The 24,292-nt window shown below is 32.9% G+C and overlaps 2 protein-coding genes, 1 long non-coding RNA gene and 1 pseudogene across 8 annotated transcripts; all 4 read left to right on the forward strand.

Annotated features, from left to right (window-relative positions):
• The first annotated feature begins 3,557 nt into the window (after nucleotides 1-3,557).
• Nucleotides 3,558-8,750, forward strand: LOC107011539 (mitogen-activated protein kinase kinase kinase 5). Of its 5 annotated transcripts, none has more exons than XM_015211081.2 (11): nucleotides 3,558-4,309; nucleotides 4,587-4,861; nucleotides 4,931-5,276; nucleotides 5,375-5,462; nucleotides 5,850-5,912; nucleotides 6,004-6,167; nucleotides 6,247-6,322; nucleotides 6,572-6,631; nucleotides 6,714-6,839; nucleotides 7,773-7,982; nucleotides 8,080-8,750. In XM_015211081.2, the coding sequence occupies exons 1-11, from the start codon at nucleotides 3,870-3,872 to the stop codon at nucleotides 8,149-8,151; spliced, it is 1,920 nt and encodes a 639-aa protein (XP_015066567.1). In that variant the 5' UTR covers nucleotides 3,558-3,869; the 3' UTR covers nucleotides 8,152-8,750. The 5 variants fall into 5 exon arrangements, with proteins under 5 accessions (XP_015066567.1, XP_015066568.1, XP_015066565.1 ...); XM_015211082.2 differs by having other exon boundaries at nucleotides 4,587-4,801; nucleotides 4,871-5,276; XM_015211083.2 differs by having other exon boundaries at nucleotides 3,560-4,309; nucleotides 4,590-4,861.
• A 353-nt stretch (nucleotides 8,751-9,103) lies between these two features.
• On the forward strand, nucleotides 9,104-9,773 carry LOC107011541. Its single transcript, XR_001455904.2, has 2 exons — nucleotides 9,104-9,377; nucleotides 9,509-9,773. It is a non-coding gene; the product is annotated as an uncharacterized LOC107011541 (long non-coding RNA).
• Nucleotides 9,774-13,909: 4,136 nt separating this feature from the next.
• LOC107010190 (peroxidase 10-like) lies at nucleotides 13,910-15,550 on the forward strand. Its single transcript, XM_027914626.1, has 4 exons — nucleotides 13,910-14,167; nucleotides 14,273-14,464; nucleotides 14,561-14,726; nucleotides 14,861-15,550. Exons 1-4 carry the CDS (start codon nucleotides 13,949-13,951, stop codon nucleotides 15,268-15,270), a joined length of 987 nt encoding a protein of 328 aa, XP_027770427.1. The 5' UTR covers nucleotides 13,910-13,948; the 3' UTR covers nucleotides 15,271-15,550.
• A 6,515-nt stretch (nucleotides 15,551-22,065) lies between these two features.
• LOC107010577 lies at nucleotides 22,066-24,018 on the forward strand (annotated as a pseudogene). The gene is made up of 3 exons (XR_001455734.2): nucleotides 22,066-22,968; nucleotides 23,104-23,269; nucleotides 23,409-24,018. The product of XR_001455734.2 is annotated as a peroxidase 10-like (transcript).
• The last annotated feature ends 274 nt before the right edge of the window (nucleotides 24,019-24,292 follow it).

A 24,292-nucleotide genomic window follows, 5' to 3' on the forward strand; every position in this document is an offset into this window, starting at 1 on the left:
TTTAAAAAAGAATTCTTTTTTTTTTAAAAATGTGGAAGTCGCTGCCTGGGCAGCGACTTTAAAAAAAAAATAAATTTTGAAATGTGCAAGTCGCCGCCCAGGCAGCGACTTGTATAATTTTTTTTTTTAAAATTTTTAATTTTTTTTCTTAAAATAAATGTGGAAACAATGTGGAATTTTTTTTTAAAAAAATGAAATCGCTACCTAGACAGCGATTTTTAAAAAAGAATTCTTTTTTTTTTAAAAATGTGGAAGTCGCTGCCTGGGCAGCGACTTTAAAAAAAAAATAAATTTTGAAATGTGCAAGTCGCCGCCCAGGCAGCGACTTGTATAATTTTTTTTTTTAAAATTTTTAATTTTTTTTCTTAAAATAAATGTGGAAACAATGTGGAATTTTTTTTTAAAAAAAATTCTTTTTAAAACAGCAATTTTATAAGATAAAAAAAAGTTATAATATTCTTTTTATAAAATTGCTACTTTAAATTTTATTTTTTTAAAATAATTATTTGTGGAAAATCGCTGCGATTTTCCAAAAATATTAACCAATTTATAAATTTATTAAATCGCTGCCTACGCAGCGATTTATAATTTTTTTTTTTAAAAATATGTAAATCGCNATAAAATTTTATATACCGTTTTGAAATTTTTGTTAATATTTTGTACCCTTTAGGCTCCGTACTCTTATATTTTAATATGAGTTTATTTTTTAATTAAACACTATATATATTCATGTAAGTATTTTATTTTAGCTTTGAGGTATAAAACTGTTAATAAGCTTTTATAAGTTATATAATCTCTCTCCATATATTGTCAATTTTAGGTAATGGAATTTGATTTAAAAATATTTTATGATATTTCAGTATACTTATTGGAATATCTTTTTTGTTAGAATAACATAAACTTATTGAAACTTTTGAAATATTCTTGTAACAAAAAGAAAAAAAAAGAAATGAAGTGTAAGAGTGTACATAATAGAGTCCAAAGCCAAAAGGACAAAAAAGATTGTCAAAAATTTTAAAAGGGTATCAATTTTTTTTTTACCAAAAAAGCAAAATCGCTCTCGACGGATTAATTTTCTTCTGACAAAATTGATGTGTTATTTTTTTAGAAAAAAACCAAAATCGTTGCTATGGCAGCGATTTTATCACATTTTTTTTTTACAAAGAGGCAAACAAAGCTGGCAGCCTCTATCGTTGGCTTGCTGCAAAGATAGGAAAAAGATTTCGCTGCTATAGCAGCGACTTCAATTTATTTATTTATTTATTTATTAAAAATACTGTACATGCAACGATATTAAAAAAATTACCGTATTAATTTTGTTAGAAGAAAATCGTTTCGTCATGAGCGATTTTGCCTTTTTGATTAAAAAAAATTGATATATCTTTTTATAATGTTGACAATTTTTTTTATCTTTTTTGACTTCAGACTCGTACATAATACATGCTTTCATATGAGGAATGTATAATTGCAACTTGAATTATTTAAAATACAAAAATAGAAAGGTGTTTATAAGTGTATCACTTTATCTAATGTAATTACCTCACTAATGATGTCAATAACAAATATGGATAATAACAAATATAGATAACATGGAAATTTTCATTTATGGCAAAAATTTAGGCAGAGTAGTTCTCTTTCTTCTATTTTTTTTTCCTCAATCGATTACATCAATCATATAAATATATATTATCCTTCTTTTTTTATAAATTATTTTACTTTGCTACTCTGGGAATATTTATATTTTTAATTAAAAAGTCAACAGGTGAAATATAAGAATAATATTTTCATCCCTCTTAATGAGAACAAGCTGACAATAACGCAGTCAAAATTTTATTAAAGATAATTCAAAAATATAAGAAGTCAATAAAACAATCAATGAATGAATTCACAGAAAATATAAGTTCACCTACACAATATTTAGCTAAATTATTTTTAAAAAAAGAACTATAATAGGCACTCAATTTTATAATTAAAACTTACCTAAGAAGTCGACAAATACTATAAACATCTGATCAAAATGTACCATCACAATTTTTCTTTTTGATAAAAATTTATTTTTCCCCCGTATTTTAAAAAAATTACAGTGTTAATAATAATATTAAATACTTTTCATTATATATATATATATATATATATATGACGATTTTAAAAGTTATTATCGATTCGATATTTTAAACTTATGTAGCCAAAAATATATTTAAAAAAAATTGATTATTTATTTTTACTTAAATTTTTTTAAAAATTATTAAGAAATGCTTCGATATTTAGATTAAAAAAGAAGTGTTAAAAATGTTCCGTTGTTAAAGATAATGGTAGGCTTACTTTTTTTTTAGTTTGAAAAAGGGAGTCCAAATTCATAACTTACAACACCAGCGTGAACAACTTTTATTGTTACATTGTGTCTTTTAGATTTATCTATGGTGTCCAAACTAAAGAAAATATTTCATTGAAATAGGGTTTAAGCTATGTGCACGGTATAAATTTTTGACGAAAAATGCTAATTAACACCTGCTGACACTGTAAATCCGCCCTGCAAGTTGGCATAGCAAAATAGATAAATAAATATTAGTACTTGTTTTTGAACCCACAAATTATGGTTAAATAAATAAAACACTACACATGTATAATTATAAAAGTTACATAAGTTATGGTGCAATAATGAAATTAACGAATTCAAGAGGTGTATCGATAAATTACTCCATTTTTATTAGACATTTGGACATGCAATTTCATACGCAATATGAAATTAACGTCTAGACATGCAATTTTGCGTTGATTTTATTTCACAATTCATATCATGACATGAAATTATATTCTCCAAAAAGAATAATTTGAGAATTTAAAATCATGATTTAGGATTTTTCAAAAATTGTCTTACAAGTTTATATTTTGAAAAAAAATATTTACATTTATATTTACTTACCATTTATTTCATCATCATATGTAAGAAAATATATAATTCATACCATTTATTTCTAAAATTATTAATATCTCATATAATGATTATTTTCACCAATATAAAAATTTATTATTAGTTCTAATTAATTCCTATATTACCATTTATATCCGCCAAATGAATTTTTTAATCAAATTTATTTACCTATCAAATTTATTACTATTTTATTCAAATCAACGTTTAACAAACATATTATTTTCCACCTTTATATGATAAGATTACGTGATAGTCAACTTATACGATTTTATCTTTGTTTTAATTATTTGTAAGATTAAAGAATTGTGATATTTTTAACAGTTTTACAATTTATAATTTTTATATTTTAGAGAAAATATAAAATATAAAAAATCTAAATTACATCTTAAATTTTTAATTAGAAATTTCGTGATCGATTTAAACCGAATTGAAACCCCAACAAATTATCATTAAAAATATATGGAGGACAGAAGGAGGTAGGTCTAATTTGTTGGTCTTGCCCACCGTCAAAGAAAAATTGAAAATAGGTGGAGTAGAATATACTATTTTTGTATTTTAATATAATTATATTGTTAAAATACTATTTGTTGTTTAATTAAAAGTTGAAATAACTAGATGAAAGAATAAATGGAGGTAGAAGCAGAAGAAGAAGGAAAGGGAGGATTTTGACCTCACGATGAAGATATTTTTCTTGTCTTTTTCCTATCATTTTTCCTTATAACTCTCCATTCCTTCCTTCTTGTACAACTTTTTTCCGGGAACCCGCCGACGCCGACCAACCCGACGCCGGCGAGTTTTCCCACCTTTTTTACCCTTCTCCGAGGTTCCTCTGTTTTCAACTATGCTCCTGAACGCAGGTTTTGTACAGTGTTATTATTATTATCTTTTTAAGGCCTCAAACGTACCATGCATTTTGTAACCAAAACTACCACAGGCAATGCGTTGGTGGCAGAGCGCCTTTTCATCTTCCTCCGGTTCGTCTTCCTCTTCCTCGTCATGCTCCTCTTCCAAAGTATACTCTGACGATAGCCTCCTTGCCTCCGGTGGAGGCATTCGTTACACCATCAAATCCGCTTTTTTCTTCGCCCGTAAGCGCCGACACGCTCGCGCGAAAAAACTCCAAAATCTTACGGAACATGACGGTGATGACTGGCGTTCTCACTGTTCCAATGATAATTTTCCGTCCAAATGTTCCTCCGATCGTCCGCCTCCGCAACCTTTGCCTTTGCCGGAGCTGCATCTTGTGCTTCGCCACGAATCTGATGCGGTTTCGAATGAACCCAATGTACCACTGCCATCGCCCTCAGACGCGCATTTGCATCATAGAACTGGAGAGGATTCTTCCACTCGTAAGGATGGTGTAGCATCCCATGGGAGGTATGTTATCTTTTATGAACTTGTTTCTTTCCAATTAATCTGAATTTCCCGAATTGGATGCATGATTTGTTTTCCTTACAACTCAGGCTTCATTAATATGGTAAATTTTAGCCTTTGATTCTACGGTTTACCACATTTTTTTGCAATTGAGATTCGCCATAAAGAATATTCCTTTTTTTTCTTAGCATGGTTATGGTATTACTCATTCAGCTAGCAAGCTTGTTAAATTTTGGATTATTCTTACCTGTATTTGTGTTCTTCTTTAATTTTGTTCTAGCAGATTATCAAGCCAAGATGCTCGAAAGAAGAAAAAAGAGCACTTGGGAAGTCGCTTGTCTAGGAAGACACCTCAAAAGCTTCATGTTGCTGATAGAGTTTCTGATATCAGGATCAGTGCACCCATTAGTGCTCCTACAACTCCTTATGCAAGTCCTGGAGTCAGTCCACTAAAAGCTGGGGATCTTTTAAATCATAATTACATGGCATTCCCTGGTGCTTTTCAAGTTTGTTCTGCCCCAGAGATGCCTCCATCGGACACACTTCAGTATCCAGGTTTCCCTGGTGCTTTTCAAGTTTGTTCTGCCCCAGAGATGCCTCCATCGGACACACTTCAGTATCCAGGTTTCTCTTACCACGTTCTCCCGGAGAAAAATGCTTTTAGTGTTGATAATTCTCCTCATCACAGTCCAAGAGTAAGCCCACAGAGGAGTGGAAAGATCGCAAGTGGACCTGCATCACCCTTGCATCAATTATTACCAAATGAGAACTCAACAGCACGCCGTGAGAGTAGTGCTCAGGGAAATGTCCATCCACTACCACTTCCTCCTTTGGGTGCCACTCCTTCACACCCTACTTCCATTCCACCAGTTCCCTCTAATGCAGAGTTGACACCAATCAAAGGCCAATGGCAAAAGGGAAAACTTATTGGGCGTGGGACTTTTGGAAGTGTATATGTCGCATCAAACAGGTATAATTTCCAAATAAATCTCATTGCATATGAATACGTTTCCGCTTTTCTATACACCATTGAGTTTCTAATGTTGCCCAGCGTTTTATTTTAACCAGAGAAACTGGAGCTTTATGTGCGATGAAAGAAGTTGAATTATTACCAGATGATCCGAAATCTGCAGAGAGCATAAGGCAATTAGAGCAGGTTATATTTCCTTCATTTTCTTCGTTTCTTTAAAGTTTAGATATTTAAAAAATATATGAAAAACACTATAAGTTGCAATTCTTCTCAAGTCAATAAGATGAAAAAATATTTTTTAAAATGTTAGTCAGAGTTCACATATTTGAATCTCACAAAGCAAAACGTGCCACATAAATTGAGACAGAAGTAGTATGAAAGTTTGCATCTTGATTGATGAACTGGATCATATTGACCATTTAAAGCAGCAGTACCAAACACATCGAGTATGAAATGTTGAATGTGAATACAGTAAATTAGCAACCACCAAACCACTATCATGGGCACATGAAGACATGTTTGTTGTCAAATTGTTTCAACTTCTAACTGTCTCCAACTTTTATGTTGGTATAGGAAATTAATGTTCTCAGTCATCTCAAGCACCCAAATATTGTCCAGTATTACGGCAGCGAAATAGTAAGTAATTCTTATTCTCCAACTAAGTCATGGACTTGATTTATCCGTGCATGTTGTAATTAATGAGATTCTTTACTTCTTGATTGTGCAGGTTGGTGACCGATTTTACATTTATCTGGAATATGTTCATCCTGGTTCTATCAATAAATTCATCCGTGATCATTGTGAAACAATTACAGAATCCATAGTACGAAATTTTACTCGCCATATTCTCTGTGGATTGGCTTACTTGCATAGCAAAAAAACCATTCACAGGTAAAAGTCTGAGATTTCACTTATGATGGAGGGTTGGTCATAACCTTCTGAAACTAATTTGAATTTTTTACATGTATAGGGATATAAAAGGGGCTAATTTGCTTGTTGATGCTTATGGGGTCGTAAAGCTTGCAGATTTTGGGATGGCTAAGCATGTAAGTTCTCAACTCAAAATATGGAAGTAAACATGTCGTTAAGAGATACCCTTTTCCTGGAAGACTGTACATGTAGCATAACCTATTACTTTTGACTACAGTATCAATGACAAGAATAATAACGCCCAACAGGAAAAATAATGTTTAGAATGACTACTCTTAACAGTCACAACAAGGATACTTAATCTGTTGTGGCCGACTATTGCTAGTCTTAGATTTGATCTTGAACCTTTTGGTTTTTCTGTGCAGCTCAATGGGCAAGCTGCTAATCTCTCCTTAAAGGGAAGTCCTTATTGGATGGCTCCTGAGGTACTTCCTTTGAAACATTCACTTCTTTCTTATGTTCTCTACCTTTCATTCAATCATGCTTATATCTTTTGTTACTTGGCAGCTCTTGCAGTCAGTTATGCAGACGGATACTACCACTGATCTCGCCTTTGCCACTGATATATGGAGTTTGGGTTGTACAGTAATTGAAATGCTGAACGGCAGACCACCTTGGAGTGAATATGAAGCAGTAAGGACTTTGATTTGCTCATGCTTAGCTCACACATAATTTTCTTTTCCTCATGCTTAGCTCACATGTAATCTTGATTGAGATGCGATTATTTTGCATGCTGATATGCTCCCTTAGATTCATGGGGTCTTCAACAAGTATGGCCCTTTTCTATGAATACTTTTCTTGCAACCCTATCTCTTAGAGTGTGGTGGAGATTTTCATGTGGTAGTAATGATGCTAAATAAGACTGATGCCACTATATTTTGCATTGTGTGTTGGAGATTTTTTGATTTCACTACACTTAAGTTGATGTGTTTCGTATTGAATGGATCCGTATATTTTGCATTGTGTCTAGTATGTTGTTTATGGTGTTTCGATTATCACGTGATTTATTGTTGTTTTGGCTCCTTTCTGCTATGCTCTTGCACTGTGTCCTTGTTATTTGCTATATCTCTTTATTGTCTCCTTCTTCTTTTACCGGGATCTGTTGCACTTGAGCCAATGGTCTTTCTGAAGCAGCCTCTATACCTCCACGAGGTAGTGGTAAGGTCTGCGTCGTTCTATCCTCCCCAAACCTTACTTTGGGATTTCACTGGGTATGTTGTTGTATTAAGATCTGCAGTAAAGGCAGTGCAGTGATTCAGTGCAGAGATACATTACTCTTTCTGCATAGAACCAACAAAGTTAAGCAACTTGTCTAGTTGCCCCTCCTATTGTGTCGTTGCTCAAAGCAGAGAGTTCAAGAGTTTCTTTCATCCTGGAGTTTCATCCAATCAGAAGTCAACACTTTGTTTATCTTACAACTGTTATCTCATAAATGGACATTAAATCTTACAACACTTGATTCACTGGAATATTAGTTTATCCCCTTTTTGCAGGCTTACTTTGTAAAGCAACTAGTCAAACCGACTTTAAAGAGCAGCACCACATTAACCATATCCATTTTTGCAGGCTGCAGCCATGTTCAAGGTTCTAAAAGATACGCCTCCAATACCGGAAACATTATCACCTGAAGGGAAAGATTTCTTGCGCTGTTGTTTCTGTAGGAACCCAGCGGAAAGGCCCTCGGCCAGCATGTTATTAGAACATCGATTTATGAGATTATCTCATCAGCCAGATGTATCTTCTTTCATCAAACCAGTTGGTGTAATACGAGTCAAAGTAAGTACCTTTAATTCCTCTCCTCTCCAGCTCTTTTTCTTCCTTTTCTCTGTGCTTGTGAGTTGTGATTTTCAATGCAATAATATAACTTTAACAGGAAAAGTTAAATTCTCAAAAAGAGCAGACAACATACAATCTTGACCAAGGGCGTTTATCGCTAGAGAGGTAGCTCTTAAAAAAACTGTCAATGGAAGGGAAAATTAGATTGCAAAGGGACTGCTTATGCGAACACGTTCATGAGATGGACATTTCTTCATTCCTGGACATTTATTCTTCTCTGCAATTGGGACAGGCCAGCTGTGCATCATTGAGATTCCAACTAAATATTGGAGCCCCATCATTTCGCTCGTTCAAATCTCCTATGGTCCTGTCGGCATTTAATCCCCAGCCTGCTCGGTGTAAAGTCATTGCCAAAACTGGGTGCCACTACAAAATCTCAACTGATTTTGGGATGGGAGTAGCAGTCATTCTTTTTGGTTTCTCTTTCAACGAGAGCTGAACTTGTGAATACAATGTAAACCTCTATATATGTGCTGTGTAGATAGCTTGAAACCGACAACTAAGTTGGAGCCAGTAGGTGCTCTGGCTTGTTGTCAATATTAACACCTCGAAAGGAACATAGGTTTATTATTATCATCCAGGGAAGTTTTTTCCTGCTGACCTTGGAGTTTAGAAGTAGATTTTCTGTAATGACTTCCAAAGCAGGAGATTCAACAATAATCAAAAGAAAATGAAATGCTTTGACAAATTATACAATTCTTTACTGAATCTCATTCATTTTTTTTTTCTTTTCACAATCATGTCTACTGGTTTTGTTTGTATCTCATGATTGCTTATATTGCAACTTAGTGGCTACATTTTTCAGTGTGTTAAATTTCATCATGGTCTATATTATTTTGAGCTCAAAAACAAAGAAAATGAATTGATGAAACACTTTATTCATTAACAAATTGAACATTATATAGTGACAATGACACAAAATAAGCCCAAATTATTGTTCCACTTTACTACTTTACTAGAACCTTGCTTTATAGCTGAGGTGGAAAGTTGGGTCAACAGAAAAGGGAAAAACGTCAATGAAAAAAATGATAGAATAAAGTATATCAAGTAATTAAATATTTCCATATTAGTTGAAAGACAGAAAATTGAAAGACTTCGATCCTCTTTCCATATATTTAGCCCTCATCCAACCAAACAAACTTCCCCCAATCAATGCCCTTTCCTTTTGCCCTTCCATCTTCTTTCAATAACCCAATTAACAAAACCTTCATCTTGTGTGTGTGTGTGTGAGAGAGAGACAATAGAAATGGATCCACCACAGGTAGAGACCATGGACATCTCCAGCAAAAGTTATCCCCCAATTGAAGATGAACAGGACAAAATAGTTGACCAGTGGTAATTTTTTGTTTTCCTTTTTGCCAATTTGCCCTGTTTTCTCCGACTATTTCTGTTGCTATATACTACTAGTATGTTTAGATGAGAGCCATTTGGTTTAACTCTTTCATCTTTTGGTTGTGTTTCTGCAGTTGTTCTTGCTTTTACGACTGTACTAATTGCTTGTTGGACTACTTGTGCTGCTATGATTTCTGGTGTTCTTAGGGCTACACATTATATAACTACTCTCTAGAATGGAACTTGTAGTTATGTTCTTTCGCTTTTGCACTGCATTACTTCATTTAGATCAAAGTTATTTGTCCATCTTATATAAGTTCTAATTAGAATTTGAGACGGTCAATGTCTTCTTCATTGTCATCTTTTTCCAATTAAATATATGGTTATGATGGTCCATAACAGTGTGTTCAACTAAAACTCTTTTCTTCCAATCCTTCTCTATTATTTAGGCATCCGTATCAACTCAATTGATTCGAATTCACGAGAAAACGCTGTAATGACCAACATGCAACTTTTCTTTTTGTTACTATGTTTGTTTATGCTGCCGTTATTAGTTGTTCACGCTTTTAAGACCGTAGTCTCCACTGATATGAGAGACTGCCTCATTTTGCATGCCACCAGAAAAACCGCTCCTAATAAATAAAATTCATATTGAGGCACTATATCCTTTTTTCTTTAAAGAGATTCAAGTCCATGGATTATTTGTGTCGTACTTGGAGAAGAAAAAAAAGATTAATCTCACAGCAACCTTATGAAACTTGACCCTTGAAGTAATACATTTCCTTAGTTTAATTTTACTTATATATTATAGTAAAAATAAGTCTTGATTTTACTTGTCCACTTTGAATATATCAAAAGAATGACAATATGGGTATTACGGCAAAATATGAACTTTATGTATTATTTCTTAAGACCATGTAAAATTCATTTTGAACAAGTTAAAAGTAAGGGAGTATCATTAAGCAAGAGGCTTGGGGTTGTGGAGAATATATGTGGCAAGGATTAAGTATACGAATGTACATATATTTTAAGACTTAAAGAGACATGACATAGGCTTAAAATTTTATACAGTCTAAATTAATAACTAGCAGATTGGAAAAAAAGAATTATCCAGAAAAAAGCTAATACAAAAATACATTATAACAAACTGTCAAAGTGACCACTGACCTTTTTATTGAAACAACAACATCGATCAGGCAGCAATAAAGTCTTTTGGTTTTGAACTTTTATTCAGTACACAAGCTACCAAATCTCTTTACAATTTGAAATACGTTTGGGGGCCAAAAAATGAAAATTCATGTCCAAATCAGAGGACAACACTAATAACATTTTCTTTTTAAAAAATATGCATCTAATCGTGTGCCGGCACACCAATACGCACCAGTATACTTGGTGTGTGGGCTTCGCAGTGGACTATCACATTGTACTGTAGTTGAGTTGTACGGGTGGAGTTAGATAAGGTCGAGGGGTTAAGAATATTTTTTTGTTTATATATATTAGGTGTTGAATGCATCTTTTATATATACTTTTTTATATTTTTTGTTCAAACTTTCTTCGGTGGAAAATTACAATGCTTATATATAGTTAAAAAAAAATTTTTATGTATATATATTAGATGTTAAAAACGTCTTTTATAGATACTTCTTCATATTTTGACTTTGCGTTGACTACTAGCGAAGTTGATATGGATAAAATGCATTTTAGTCAGTTTTAAAAGAATTAGATATGAGACAAGACAAAAATTGTAATTTAATTAATTATTCCCAATAGACGATTAATTTTGTTAACTGCACATCATTCATTGGATTAACATAGCACGGACCAAAATGTCCAAATTCATTGTTCACGGATGATGACTAGAATTGCACTATTTGAAAATGTGCTGTTCCTTTTTATAATATCGTAGTACTTAGCTTTATCCAAGTGCAGACCAAGTTATAGAAGAAGATAAATCAATTAACGTTTCAATCACATTCAGATTTGTATAGTTTCAATTAGGAGGCAGAGTCTGGGCTGTGGTCTGGCCGAGTTCACCAGCTTTGGTTCAAACATCATATTTGTCTTAAAAATTTATTTAATAATAAATTTATAATTGAGTATCTTAGGAAGACTAGAATTCAAAATCCATACTTTCAAATCCTGACTCCACCTTTAATTTTAATATTCAGATCATTTGTTTTATAAGACAACTTAAGAATTTCTCATAGTGATTGCCATGTCATGCAAGGCATGAATTATCCAAGTCGAGTTAAAAAAGATGATACCAATTGAATCTGGACAGAAGTGTAGCTAGGAAAATACTATTTTTATAAAATTCGACTGTCAGCAAGTAGTATATATAGATTGTTCAATTTGGGCACTAACACCTTCTTATTGCTGGCACTCGTCATTCCTCATATATATAAGTCACGTTTAACAGTTTTTCCTTTTTAGGTTCTTCCACCATCTTTACTTTTTTTCTTTTACAAGCCAAACATGTATTGAAGAAAATAGAAATCCACTAGATAGAGCACTTATTACAAGATTGCATTCTGGTACTTTAAGTTTGGTAAAAAGTTACTTGCACCGAGTGTTTATACCAAGTCAATTCTAGAATGAATTTGATCAAAATCCCTAAAATTGAATTGGTACAAGAAGACAATATAGTCATTAGTTACTCAGTAAGGGAGAGATAAAGATAATAAAACCATGAACGAAGAAAGACATAATTAAAAAAAAGAGAGTACATTGGCTAGTGATTGTGAGGTCTCAATACTTGACTTGAGGGGCACCAAAGGCCTATGCCTTTTCGCCCCTTGGATAGATAGAGAGGCCATATCTTCTTTATTTTGTCAAAGCAATGAAATAGAGCGCAGGCTGAATTGATTAATTTATGAAGGAACAAGGTTCGAGTCTACTGATTTATTAGAATACCTCAGCCACGTACATTATTGCACTTTCACTTGACACCTATCGTAATAAATTGATAGCTCATCTTGACATGATCTTCTCTTGGGGTGGATGCTTTCAGCAATTGCTTGGCTACCCAACGTTTATTACCGCGGGCACAATAACTAGTACACTAGATAGAGGTGCATCTTTCGTCAAGTACATTATTTGATTTGATGGTATTGAATAGTTTTCTTAGAGGGTATGCCAAATTCTAAACAACTGGAGCAAGTAGGAGTTTCTACTACCAAACAAATGGTGTAGACATCTATGAATTCCATTTTCCTTGCAGAAGTTGATAAGTCAACTTGTGAAGTATTTTATTTCTATTTGTTTGCTCAGTTTCAAAGGGATGCCTCATCTTGCACTCGCATATACTACTTTATCTTTGTGAAGAGAAGCTGATATTTTTTAAAGAATTATATGGATTAGTATCAAACTTAACTGAAAGGGACATCTTTATTCTTAGTGGCTCTGCCACTCTCTACTCTGTACTGAGCATGAGTTTGTGTTTGCTTATAAATAACACCTTCTACTTACTCCTGATATCATAACCAAAAAGAGCAACGTTTACTGCATCTGCAATCATGAACATGAAAAGCCATATGTTTTTAAAAACTTACCCTTTGCTTTGCTTCTTGTTTCTCAGTTCCTTTGTGTATGGCCAGCTTGATTATAAATATTACGATACCACTTGTCCCAACCTTACAAAAATCGTTAGAAATGGTGTCTGGTCTGCTATTTCTAATGACACCAGAATGCCTGCTTCTCTTTTGCGCCTGCACTTCCANGTAAGGGAGAGATAAAGATAATAAAACCATGAACGAAGAAAGACATAATTAAAAAAAAGAGAGTACATTGGCTAGTGATTGTGAGGTCTCAATACTTGACTTGAGGGGCACCAAAGGCCTATGCCTTTTCGCCCCTTGGATAGATAGAGAGGCCATATCTTCTTTATTTTGTCAAAGCAATGAAATAGAGCGCAGGCTGAATTGATTAATTTATGAAGGAACAAGGTTCGAGTCTACTGATTTATTAGAATACCTCAGCCACGTACATTATTGCACTTTCACTTGACACCTATCGTAATAAATTGATAGCTCATCTTGACATGATCTTCTCTTGGGGTGGATGCTTTCAGCAATTGCTTGGCTACCCAACGTTTATTACCGCGGGCACAATAACTAGTACACTAGATAGAGGTGCATCTTTCGTCAAGTACATTATTTGATTTGATGGTATTGAATAGTTTTCTTAGAGGGTATGCCAAATTCTAAACAACTGGAGCAAGTAGGAGTTTCTACTACCAAACAAATGGTGTAGACATCTATGAATTCCATTTTCCTTGCAGAAGTTGATAAGTCAACTTGTGAAGTATTTTATTTCTATTTGTTTGCTCAGTTTCAAAGGGATGCCTCATCTTGCACTCGCATATACTACTTTATCTTTGTGAAGAGAAGCTGATATTTTTTAAAGAATTATATGGATTAGTATCAAACTTAACTGAAAGGGACATCTTTATTCTTAGTGGCTCTGCCACTCTCTACTCTGTACTGAGCATGAGTTTGTGTTTGCTTATAAATAACACCTTCTACTTACTCCTGATATCATAACCAAAAAGAGCAACGTTTACTGCATCTGCAATCATGAACATGAAAAGCCATATGTTTTTAAAAACTTACCCTTTGCTTTGCTTCTTGTTTCTCAGTTCCTTTGTGTATGGCCAGCTTGATTATAAATATTACGATACCACTTGTCCCAACCTTACAAAAATCGTTAGAAATGGTGTCTGGTCTGCTATTTCTAATGACACCAGAATGCCTGCTTCTCTTTTGCGCCTGCACTTCCATGACTGTTTTGTCAATGTATGCAAATGAAATCTTTATATGCCCTTTCTTAGTATAAGAACAAATCAAGAACATAGCATTAATGCCATTTAATCTAATTATTTACTGATGTATGTTGTGTAGGGATGTGACGGGTCAATTCTGCTTGATGATACGAGTACATTCACAGGAGAGAAGAATGCATTTCCTAATCGGAATTCAGCCAGAGGATATGAAGTCATTGATGCAATAAAAGCTAATGTGGAGAAAGCTTGCCCATCTACAGTTTCATGTACTGATATATTGACTCTAGCAGCTAGAGAAGCTATTTATCTCGTAAGATTTTTTTTTTCTTGTCAAAGGGCACTAAGACTCCTGATCTATATAATATACTTTGCCTGTCATCTAAATTGTTCTGTCGACTGTTTTCAGACTAGAGGACCCTTTTGGCCAGTGTGCTTGGGTCGTCGAGATAGTCTTACTGCAAGTCAGAGTGCAGCTAATGATCAGCTTCCATCACCTTTCGAGCCCTTAGTAAACATTACTGCGAAATTTGTTTCTAAGGGTCTTGATGTAAAAGATGTTGTGGTGCTTTCAGGTACCTGAACCCAAACCAACATGCAACTTTTCTTTTTGTTGCTGATTCCTACTAAAAGAGCCTTATGGTTTCCCTCTCATGCTAATTTCACGTACTTTATCCATTATAACAGTAAAGTCAATTATTTGATGCAGGTGCCCACACCATTGGATTTGCTCAATGTTTCACGTTCAAGCGAAGGCTATTTGATTTTGATGGATCAGCCAATCCTGATCCTACACTTGATCAATCATTGCTAGGCAGTCTGCGGAGCGTATGCCCTAACCAGAGCGATTCAGATTCCAATTTGGCTCCTCTGGATGCAGTCACAATGAACAGGTTTGACAATGTATATTTCAAGAACCTAATGAACAATTCAGGGCTTCTAGAGTCAGATCAAGCACTCATGAATGACAATACGACTGCTGCACTGGTGTCAAACTACAGCAGGAATCCTTCTCTTTTCTCCAAGGAGTTTGCTGCATCAATGGTTAAGCTGATCAATATAGGTGTGCTAACAGGACAAAATGGAGAGATCAGAAAGAACTGTAGGGTGGTGAATTAGAAAGTTCCAATTATATTATTGTGAGATAATTAGCTCTGCTTCCAAATAACATATTATCAATGCATGTTTGATGTAGTATAAGAAATCATCTTGGATCTAGTAGAAAGTAATTCACTGTCACATTTTTATTTTAATTTGGTACTTAGTTATTTTTAAGCAAAGTTTCTTCTTGTCTAGTAGTAAAGGCTTCCACAAAGTTTTTCTTATTCACAATCATGTCTAGTGATTTTGCTTGTATCTCATAGTCGCTTATATTGCAACTTAGTGGCTATATTTCTCAGCTCATGTTCTCTATTATTTTCAGCTCAAAAAAAAAGAAAAGGAATGGATGAAACCCTTTATTCATTAACCAATTGAACATTATAATGACATAAAATAAGCCAAATTATTGTGCCACTTAACTACTTAATAGAACCTTGCTTACAGCTGAGGTGGAAAGTTGGGTCAACAGATAACGTCAATGAAAAAGTAATAAAAAAATGAAGTAAGTAAATATGAGAATATTGAAAGACTTCGATCTTCTTTCTATATAAGTACAGTTGGTAAATATTTAGCCCTCATCCAACCAAACAATCTTTTCCCCTCCATCTCCTTTCAATTATCCAATTCATCTTGTGTGTCTGTGAGAGAGAGAGACAATAGAGATGGATCCACCAGAGGTAGAGACCATGGACATCCCCGGCACAAGTGATCCCCCAGTTGAAGATAAACCAGCTAAACATTGGTAATTTTGTTTCCCTTGTTGCTATATACTACGAGACCCATTTGGTTTAACTCTTTGATCTTTTGGTTTTGTTTCTGCAGTTGTTCTTGCTTTTACGACTGTTTTGATGTCTTGTTGGACTACGTGTGCTGCTATGATTTCTGGCGTTAATTAGGGAGACACATCATATAACTACTCTCTAGTCGGGAACTTGTTAGATGAACCAGTTATGATCTTTCACTTTTGCACTGCATTATTTCTGTTATTTATCCATCTTATATTGTAATTAAAGTTCTAATCAGAATTTCACATGGTTCTTCATCGCCGTCTTTTTTCCCCAATTAATTATATGGCTTATGTCGTATATTTCGTGATTCCACACCGTTGAAGATATTTGAATATTACGTAAGTTAAAATGGTGTATAAAATTATAAAAAAATTGAGTTCAGGAATAATAGGTCTTTAGTTTGATTAATGTTATTTTTAAGATTTGAATCATAGTCTTGGGTCTTTTGATATTTATTATCAAAGAAGCCATGCTTGAAGCGAAAAAAACCTTTTACATGAGACTCTGTATAATATTTAGACTCTGTATAAAATTTATTCTGTCTCTAATTACTTGTCCATTTTGAATTGACATAGTAAGTTTATCGTTTCATCTCTATTAATTATGAAGTGATTAAATTAAAAAGGATTATGTCATCATGGACTCATTAAAATTATTGCATAATTCACTTACACACCTCAACTAGAAATTATAACTTTAAACACTTTACTAATTTGAATTCAAATCATGTAAACACTTTTTCGATAATTAGCTAAAAATATAAAATGAGTAATACACTTGTGGTGACATGAACATTTCACAAATTAATGACATGTGAAATTCGAGGAATGACGTAACAAATTGATGAATTAACAGCATACATGTGATTTTTGAGGGGGGAAAAAAATAATATTTCGAGCCACCTTCCCTCAGTTTGCTCGTCTTCAACTTCTAACACATTCACAACTTGGATCATAATCAATGGAGTATAAACGAATTTATAATCAATTAATAAATTAACAACACACATGTGAACTTTAAGGAAAAAAAGGATAGAAAAATTATTTTGAAGCTTCTTTCTTCAGTTTCACCAATGTGACTCGTCTTCAACTTCAAAAGGTTCACAACTTTAATCATAATAAATGGAGTATAGACAAATTTATTAATTATGATCAATTGATCTTTGAACAAGTTCACATCTCATGGAAGGTCAAGAAGTGAAAAAAGGCGCAACTCTGTTATTCAATATGTCGTTGTCCACCGTCATCATCGTCGCCATGAGTCCTCTTAATCCGACAATTTATTTTTCCAGATCTATGTTTTTCTAAAAGATATGACGGAAATGGAGGTGGAAGAAGCAATTGCTAAAGAAGAATAAGTAAAAGAAAGAGATGAAAAAAAATATAAAAGCTATGTATTGCACTTTCTTTACCATGAGAAAAATGTCTAATAGATACATATTTTGAATAATAAAAATGTTTAATAAATATATATCAAATTCAAAGTTCGAGATGTTTAAGTTAAATATATAGATAATTTTAATCTTTTAAGTGTACTTAAGTCAATTAAAAATTTAAGGTTTTTAAATTTTTTATATTTTTAAAAATAATTATTAAAAATAAAATAAGTAAAATATAATATTATTTTATTTTAATTTATTAAAATAAATAAATAATTAGAAATAATAGATAATAGAAACTTTTGTACGTTGAGCTGATCTTAAAGAGGCATCAGTTCTTTTAGCACTTTTTTCTGACAAGATAAAAAGTGCCGGGACCGGTAGAGTGGTAAAAGTTTCAGTTGCGAGACTCATTGGATAATAATGGGGGAATGAGGAACCTGAGTTGAAGAATGGTTAGCAATTATTGAGTTTAAATTAGTTTAAAAATTGATCAAATTTATTTTTCCGTTGATTTTTTATTTTTGAAAATATTTGATAAAAAATAATTTAAAATAAGTTATAATGATTTAAAATAAATTAAAAAGTGCTTGATAAGATAAAAATTAACTTAAAGTTAATTTAAAATAAATCAAAAATTAAAAATTATTTCAATTTAATTTTTATTTTTTACTTATAAATTAATAATTTTTTTAAGTCAAAATCCAAACGGACTCTCCGTTATATTTATAAGTACATCCATTGTTATTTTGGCCTAAAGTTGTTCCCTCCAGAGTTTGTGGAGCCCTATACAAATATATTCCTTCATTCCCTCTCAGAGTTTGTGGAGCCCTATCCAAAAATATTCTTTCATTAATTATCATTTAGGCATCTGTATCAACTCGATTGATTCGAATTCACGATAAACGGGTGCTATGAAAGTGCGAACCTGATTATATTGGTGATTTTATCGAAAACGTCACTCGAGAATACGTTCGCTTATGCTGACGTTATTAGTTGTTCCCACTTCTTTTTTTGAGACCATAGTCTTCAATGATATGAGAGACCGCCACATTTTGCATGCCACCAAAAAAAAAAGCGTCTAATAAATAAAATTTTTGAGGCATGTTTCCTTTAAAGAGATTTAAGTTCATCGATTATTTATAAGGTTAATAGGTCACTCAACTTTGAGATGTTCACTCAGAAAGTTATTTAAGCCTTAACTTTGTTTGAAAACTCAAAAGTCACTCAACTATGAGTTTTCCCTTAGAAAGTCATCTAACAACTTATATTTTACTTAGAAACTCACCAAATCAATTTAAATATTTATTCATTAAATTTAATTTTAAATTATTATTTTTAAAATAATAATAAGATATCTATTTTAATTAAATTATTGATCCGCCCCAATTATTTCATTATAATTTTTCTGATAAAATGTACAACAATTCACAAAAAAAAAAGACCAGTCTATATTTCAACAAAATTCAATAAAATAATTAAAATAAACATCTTATTATTTTTTTTAAAAAAAATAGTTTAATTATTTTTTGTATCTAGACAAAATTCAATGAAAAAATTATTTAAACTGATTGATTGATTTTTAAGTGAAATATTAATAGTTTGGTGCCTTTCTAAGTAAAATATCAACAATTGAGTGACTTTTGAGTCATAAAACAAAGTTAAGAGACTTTCTAAGTGAACAACTCAAAGTTGAGTGACTTTTTGAATAATCCATTCAAAGTTGAGTAACCATATGCTATATTAACTCATTACTTTTGTGGTACTTAGAGAAAAAAATAGATTAATTTCACTATAATCTTATGAAACTTGACCGTTGAAGTAATACACCCCCTCAGTTAATTTTTATTTATTTATTATGTTAAAAATAAATTTTCATTTTACTTGTCTACTTGAATATATATATATATATATATAAAAGGTAGTACGAGTATCAAGCTAAAATATAAACTTTATGTAGTATTTCTGAGACAGTGTAAAATTCATTTTGAACGTGTGAAAGTGAAGTAAAGTGAGGGAGTATCATTAATATGTGACATTATAGGACCATATTATCATTAATATGTGACATTATAGGACCATAAGCAAGAGGCTTGGGGTTGTGGATAATATATGTAGCATGGATTAAGTATACGAATGTACAAATATTTTAAAGACTTATAGGGACATGACATAGGCTTAAAATTTTATAAACTCAAAATTAATTACTAGCAGGTTGGAAAAAAAGAATTATCCAAAAAAAAAATAATACAAAAATACATTATAACAAACTGTCTCAGTGACCACTGGACCTTTTTATTGAAACAACAACATCGATCAGGCAGCAACAAAGTCTTATGATTTTGGTTTTGAACTTTTATTCAGTACACAAGCTAACAAATCTCTTTACAATTTGAAATACGTTCAGTGGCCAAAAAATGAAAATAATCAGAGGACAACACCAATAACATTTTTTTAATAAAAAAAAGTATAAAAAAAAACACGTGTCTAATCGTGTGCCGGCACACCAATACGCTCCCGTATATTTGGTGTTTGGGCTTCGCAGTGGACTATCACACTGTACTGTAGTTCGACTTATATCGGGCAGAGTCAAGTAAGGTCGAGGGATTCATTCAAACCTTTTTCGGTGAAAAATTACAATATTTATATATTGTTAAAATAATTTTTTATGTTTATATAATAGATGTTGAACTTTTTTTTACGTTTTTTATGTATACTTCTCCATATTTGAACTGTTTGATGAAAATTTTGCTTTGCATCGACTTCAAAAGATGATACGGATAAAATGCATTTTAGTCTTCTTTAGAAGAATCAGATGGCAAAACTATAGTTATAAATCATAATCAAGTTTATTATAGTTGACTATTTGAAAAAAATTCTCGATAAAAATTAACTTAAAATAAATTAGAAAGGGCTAGAAATGACTTAAAATAAATTTAAAATTAATCAAAAACAAAAAATTATTTTAGTTTGACTTTTATTTTTGAGTTGAAAACTAGTACTTCTTTTATAAGCCAATCGACCGGCTAGTAATGTTGATATGTACCTCCATTAACATTTTGGCATAAAGTTGTTCCTTCTCACAGCCCTACACAAAATATATTTTTTCATTCCCTCTCACAGTTTGTGGAGCGCTATACAAATATATTATAATATCATTTAGGCATCTGTATCAACTCCGATTGATTATGTTGGTGATATAATCGGAAACGTCACTGGATAAATTTTGTTAACCGCACATCATTCATTGGATTAACATAGCAAGGACCAAATGTCCAAATTCATTGTTCACGGATGATGACTAGAATTGCACTATTTGAAAATGTGCTGCTCCTTTTTATAATATCGTAATACTTAGCTTTATCTAAGTGCAGACCAAGTTATAGAAGAGGATAAATCAATCAACGTTTCAATCACATTCAGATTTGTATAGTTTCAATTAGGAGGCAGAGTCTGGGCTGTGGTCTGGCCGAGTTCACCAGCTTTGGTTCAAACATCATATTTGTCTTAAAGATTTATTTAATAGGTATAAATCATAAATTTATAACTGAGTATCTTAGGAAAACTAGAATTCAAAATCCATACTTTCAAATCCTGAATCCACCTCTGACTTTAATACTCAAATCATTTGTTTAATAAGACAACTTAAGAATTTCTCATAGTGATTGCCATGTCATGCAAGGCATGAATTATCCAAGTCGAGTTAAAAAAGATGATACCAATTGAATCTGGACGGAAGTGTAGCTAGGAAAATACTATTTTTATAAAATTCGACTGTCAGCAAGTAGTATATATAGATTGTTCAATTTGGGCACTAACACCTCCTTATTGCTGGCACTCGTCATTCCTCATATATAAGTTTCCACTAGCTAGTTTAGTGCAAGGCTGCTATATATATAATATATGAGTTTCTTAATGTGCACATGCAGGTGTTTTATAATCTATTGCACGTTTAACAGTTTTTCCTTTTTAGGTTCTTCCACCTATCACTACAATAAAAATGACCATTAGCGGCATTTAACTTTTAATTGCCGATAAATATATATTTTTAGCGGCAATTGTCACTCTTTGTATATGTCTCTAAAGCCTTTAGCGACATTGATTCTAATGACACTTAACTAATGCCGGTAAAGACGCCAGTAAAGACTTTAGCACTCTTTATTAGTATCAAAATTTAATGCCGCTAAAAGTATTTTTGTTGTAGTGCATCTTTACTTTTTTTTTTCCTTTCCAAGCCAAACATGTAATGAAGAAGTCCATTCAGATAGAGCACTTATAACAAGATTGCATTCTGGTACTTTAAAGTTGGTAAAAACTTACCTACACCGACTGTTTAATAAGGCCTTCTAATGCTTTTTATATATCACTTTGAAAAAATTGAATTGGTACAAAAAGCCAATATAGTCATTAGTACTCATTAAGGAAGAGATAAAGATAATAAAACCATGAACGAATTAAGTAAGACATGATTAGAAAAAAAAAAGTAAATTGGCTAGCGTTTGTGAGGTCTCAATTCTTGACTTGAGGCACACCAAAGGCCTATGCATTTTTGTCCTTTGGATAGATAGAGAGGCCATAGCTTTTTTTTTTTTGGTCAGAACAATGAAATAGAGGGCAAGTTGAATTGATCAGTTTATGAAGGAACAAGGTTCAAGTCTACTGATTTTTTAGAATACCTCAGCCACGTACATCGTTGCACTTTCACTTGACACCTATTGTAATAACAGATAGCTCATCTTGACATGATCTTCTCTTGGGTGGATGCTGTCAGCAATTACTAGGCTACCCAATGTTTATTAACACTAGATAGAGGTGCGTCTTACGTCAAGCACATTATTTGATTTGATAGTATTGAAAAGTTTTCATAAGAGGGTATGCCAAATTCTATAGAAAAGGTGTACACATCTATGAAATCCATTTCCCTCGCAGAAGTAGAGAAGTCAACTTGTGAAGTATTTTATTTCTATCAGTTTGCTAAGTTTCAAAGGGATGCCTCATCCTACACTAACATATACTACTTTATCTGTTAAGAGCAGCTGATATATTTTAAAGAATCATATGAAATAGTACCAAACTTAATTGAAAGGGACATCTTTATTCTAAGTGGCTCTGCCACTCTCTACTCTGTATTGAGCATGAGTTTGTGTTTGCTTATAAATAACACCTTCTACTTACTCCTGATTTTATAACCAAAAAGAGCAATGTATACTGCATCTGCAATCATGAACATGAAAAGCCATATGTTTTTAAAAACTTACCCTTTGCTTTGCTCCTTGTTTCTCAGTTCCTTTGTGTATGGCCAGCTTGACTACAAATACTACGATACCACTTGTCCTAACCTCACAAAAATCGTTAGAAATGCTGTCTGGTCTGCTATTTCTAATGACACCAGAATGCCTGCTTCTCTTTTGCGCCTGCACTTCCATTCGGAATTCAGCCAGAGGATATGAAGTCATTGATGCAATAAAAGCTAATGTGGAGAAAGCTTGTCCATCTACAGTTTCATGTACTGATATATTGACTCTAGCAGCTAGGGAAGCTATTTATCTTGTAAGAAATTTTTTTCTTGTCAAAGGGCTCTCAGACTCCTGATCTATATGATATGCTTTGCCTCTCATCAAATTGTTTGATACGGCTACGGGCTACCATGTAATCGATCTAACTTGTTTTGTCGAATGTTTTCAGACTAGAGGACCCTTTTGGCCAGTGTGCTTGGGTCGTCGAGATAGTCTTACTGCAAGTCAGAATGCAGCTAATGATCAGCTTCCATCACCTTTCGAGCCCTTAGTAAACATTACTGCGAAATTTGTTTCTAAGGGTCTTAATGTAAAAGATGTTGTGGTGCTTTCAGGTACCTGATCCTACACCAACATGCAACTTTTCTTTTTATCACTAATTCCTATTAAAAGAGCCTTGTGGTTCATGTATCATCAGTCAACTTTATCAATTATAAAAGTAAAGTCCAAAGTATTTGTCATGCGTTGATGCAGGTGCCCACACCCTTGGATTTGCTCAATGTTCCACGTTCAAGCGAAGGCTATTTGATTTTGATGGATCAGGCAATCCTGATCCAACACTGGATTCATCATTACTAGGCAGTCTGCGAAGCGTATGTCCCAACCAGAAAGATTCAGATTCCAACTTGGCTCCTCTGGATGCAGTCTCAATTAACAGGTTTGACAATGTATATTTCAAGAACCTAATGAAAAATTCAGGGCTTCTAGAGTCAGATCAAGCTCTCATGAATGACAATACGACTGCTGCACTGGTGTCGAACTTCAGCAAGTATCCATATCTTTTCTCCAAGGAGTTTGCCGCATCAATGGTTAAGCTGATCAATATAGGTGTGCTTACAGGACAAAATGGAGAGATCAGAAAGAACTGTAGGGTGGTGAATTAGAAAGTTCCAATATATTGTGAGATAATTAGCTCTGCTACCAAATAACCTATTATCAATGCATGTTTGATGTAGTATAAGAAATCATCTTGGACCTAGTTGAAAGTAATTCACTGTCACATTTTATTTTAATTTGACACTAGGTTATTGGCGTAAATCCATTAAGCAAAGTTTATTAAATCTAATAGTAAAAATGTTAGTTATATATGGCTTCCGCAATGTTTGTCAAATCTATTTACCTAAACAATACAAACAAAAGGGAAAAAGGAAAATCCTTCTCAGATAGATTAAAATATTTTACAAATGAAAAATGAAATACTCTATTAAATAGTGTAGATAACTTTGCTTCTATTGTTGTCTATCTAAGTGCAGTTTTTTTCTCTCTTTCTTTCTATTTTCCGTGAATCCACTCCTCCTTAGAGGAGCAAAACAGAGTGGCTCACTGAATAAAAGACTATTGTTGTTTTACCCATAACG

This window comes from Solanum pennellii, chromosome 2 (assembly GCF_001406875.1).
Source record: "Solanum pennellii chromosome 2, SPENNV200".
NCBI classification, from domain to species: domain Eukaryota; kingdom Viridiplantae; phylum Streptophyta; class Magnoliopsida; order Solanales; family Solanaceae; genus Solanum; species Solanum pennellii.

Excerpts from the sequence above, each read along its gene's own strand:
- LOC107011539 (XM_015211079.2), top strand. The coding sequence starts at position 3,870 with ATGCGTTGGTGGCAGAGCGCCTTTTCATCTTCCTCCGGTTCGTCTTCC. Across the intron at positions 5,463-5,849 it reads GCATAAGGCAATTAGAGCAG|GAAATTAATGTTCTCAGTCA; the intron begins GTTATATTTCCT and ends ATGTTGGTATAG. Across the intron at positions 6,168-6,246 it reads AGCAAAAAAACCATTCACAG|GGATATAAAAGGGGCTAATT; the intron begins GTAAAAGTCTGA and ends TTACATGTATAG.
- LOC107010190 (XM_027914626.1), top strand. The coding sequence starts at position 13,949 with ATGAACATGAAAAGCCATATGTTTTTAAAAACTTACCCTTTGCTTTGC. Across the intron at positions 14,168-14,272 it reads TCCATGACTGTTTTGTCAAT|GGATGTGACGGGTCAATTCT; the intron begins GTATGCAAATGA and ends TATGTTGTGTAG. Across the intron at positions 14,727-14,860 it reads AGATGTTGTGGTGCTTTCAG|GTGCCCACACCATTGGATTT; the intron begins GTACCTGAACCC and ends TATTTGATGCAG.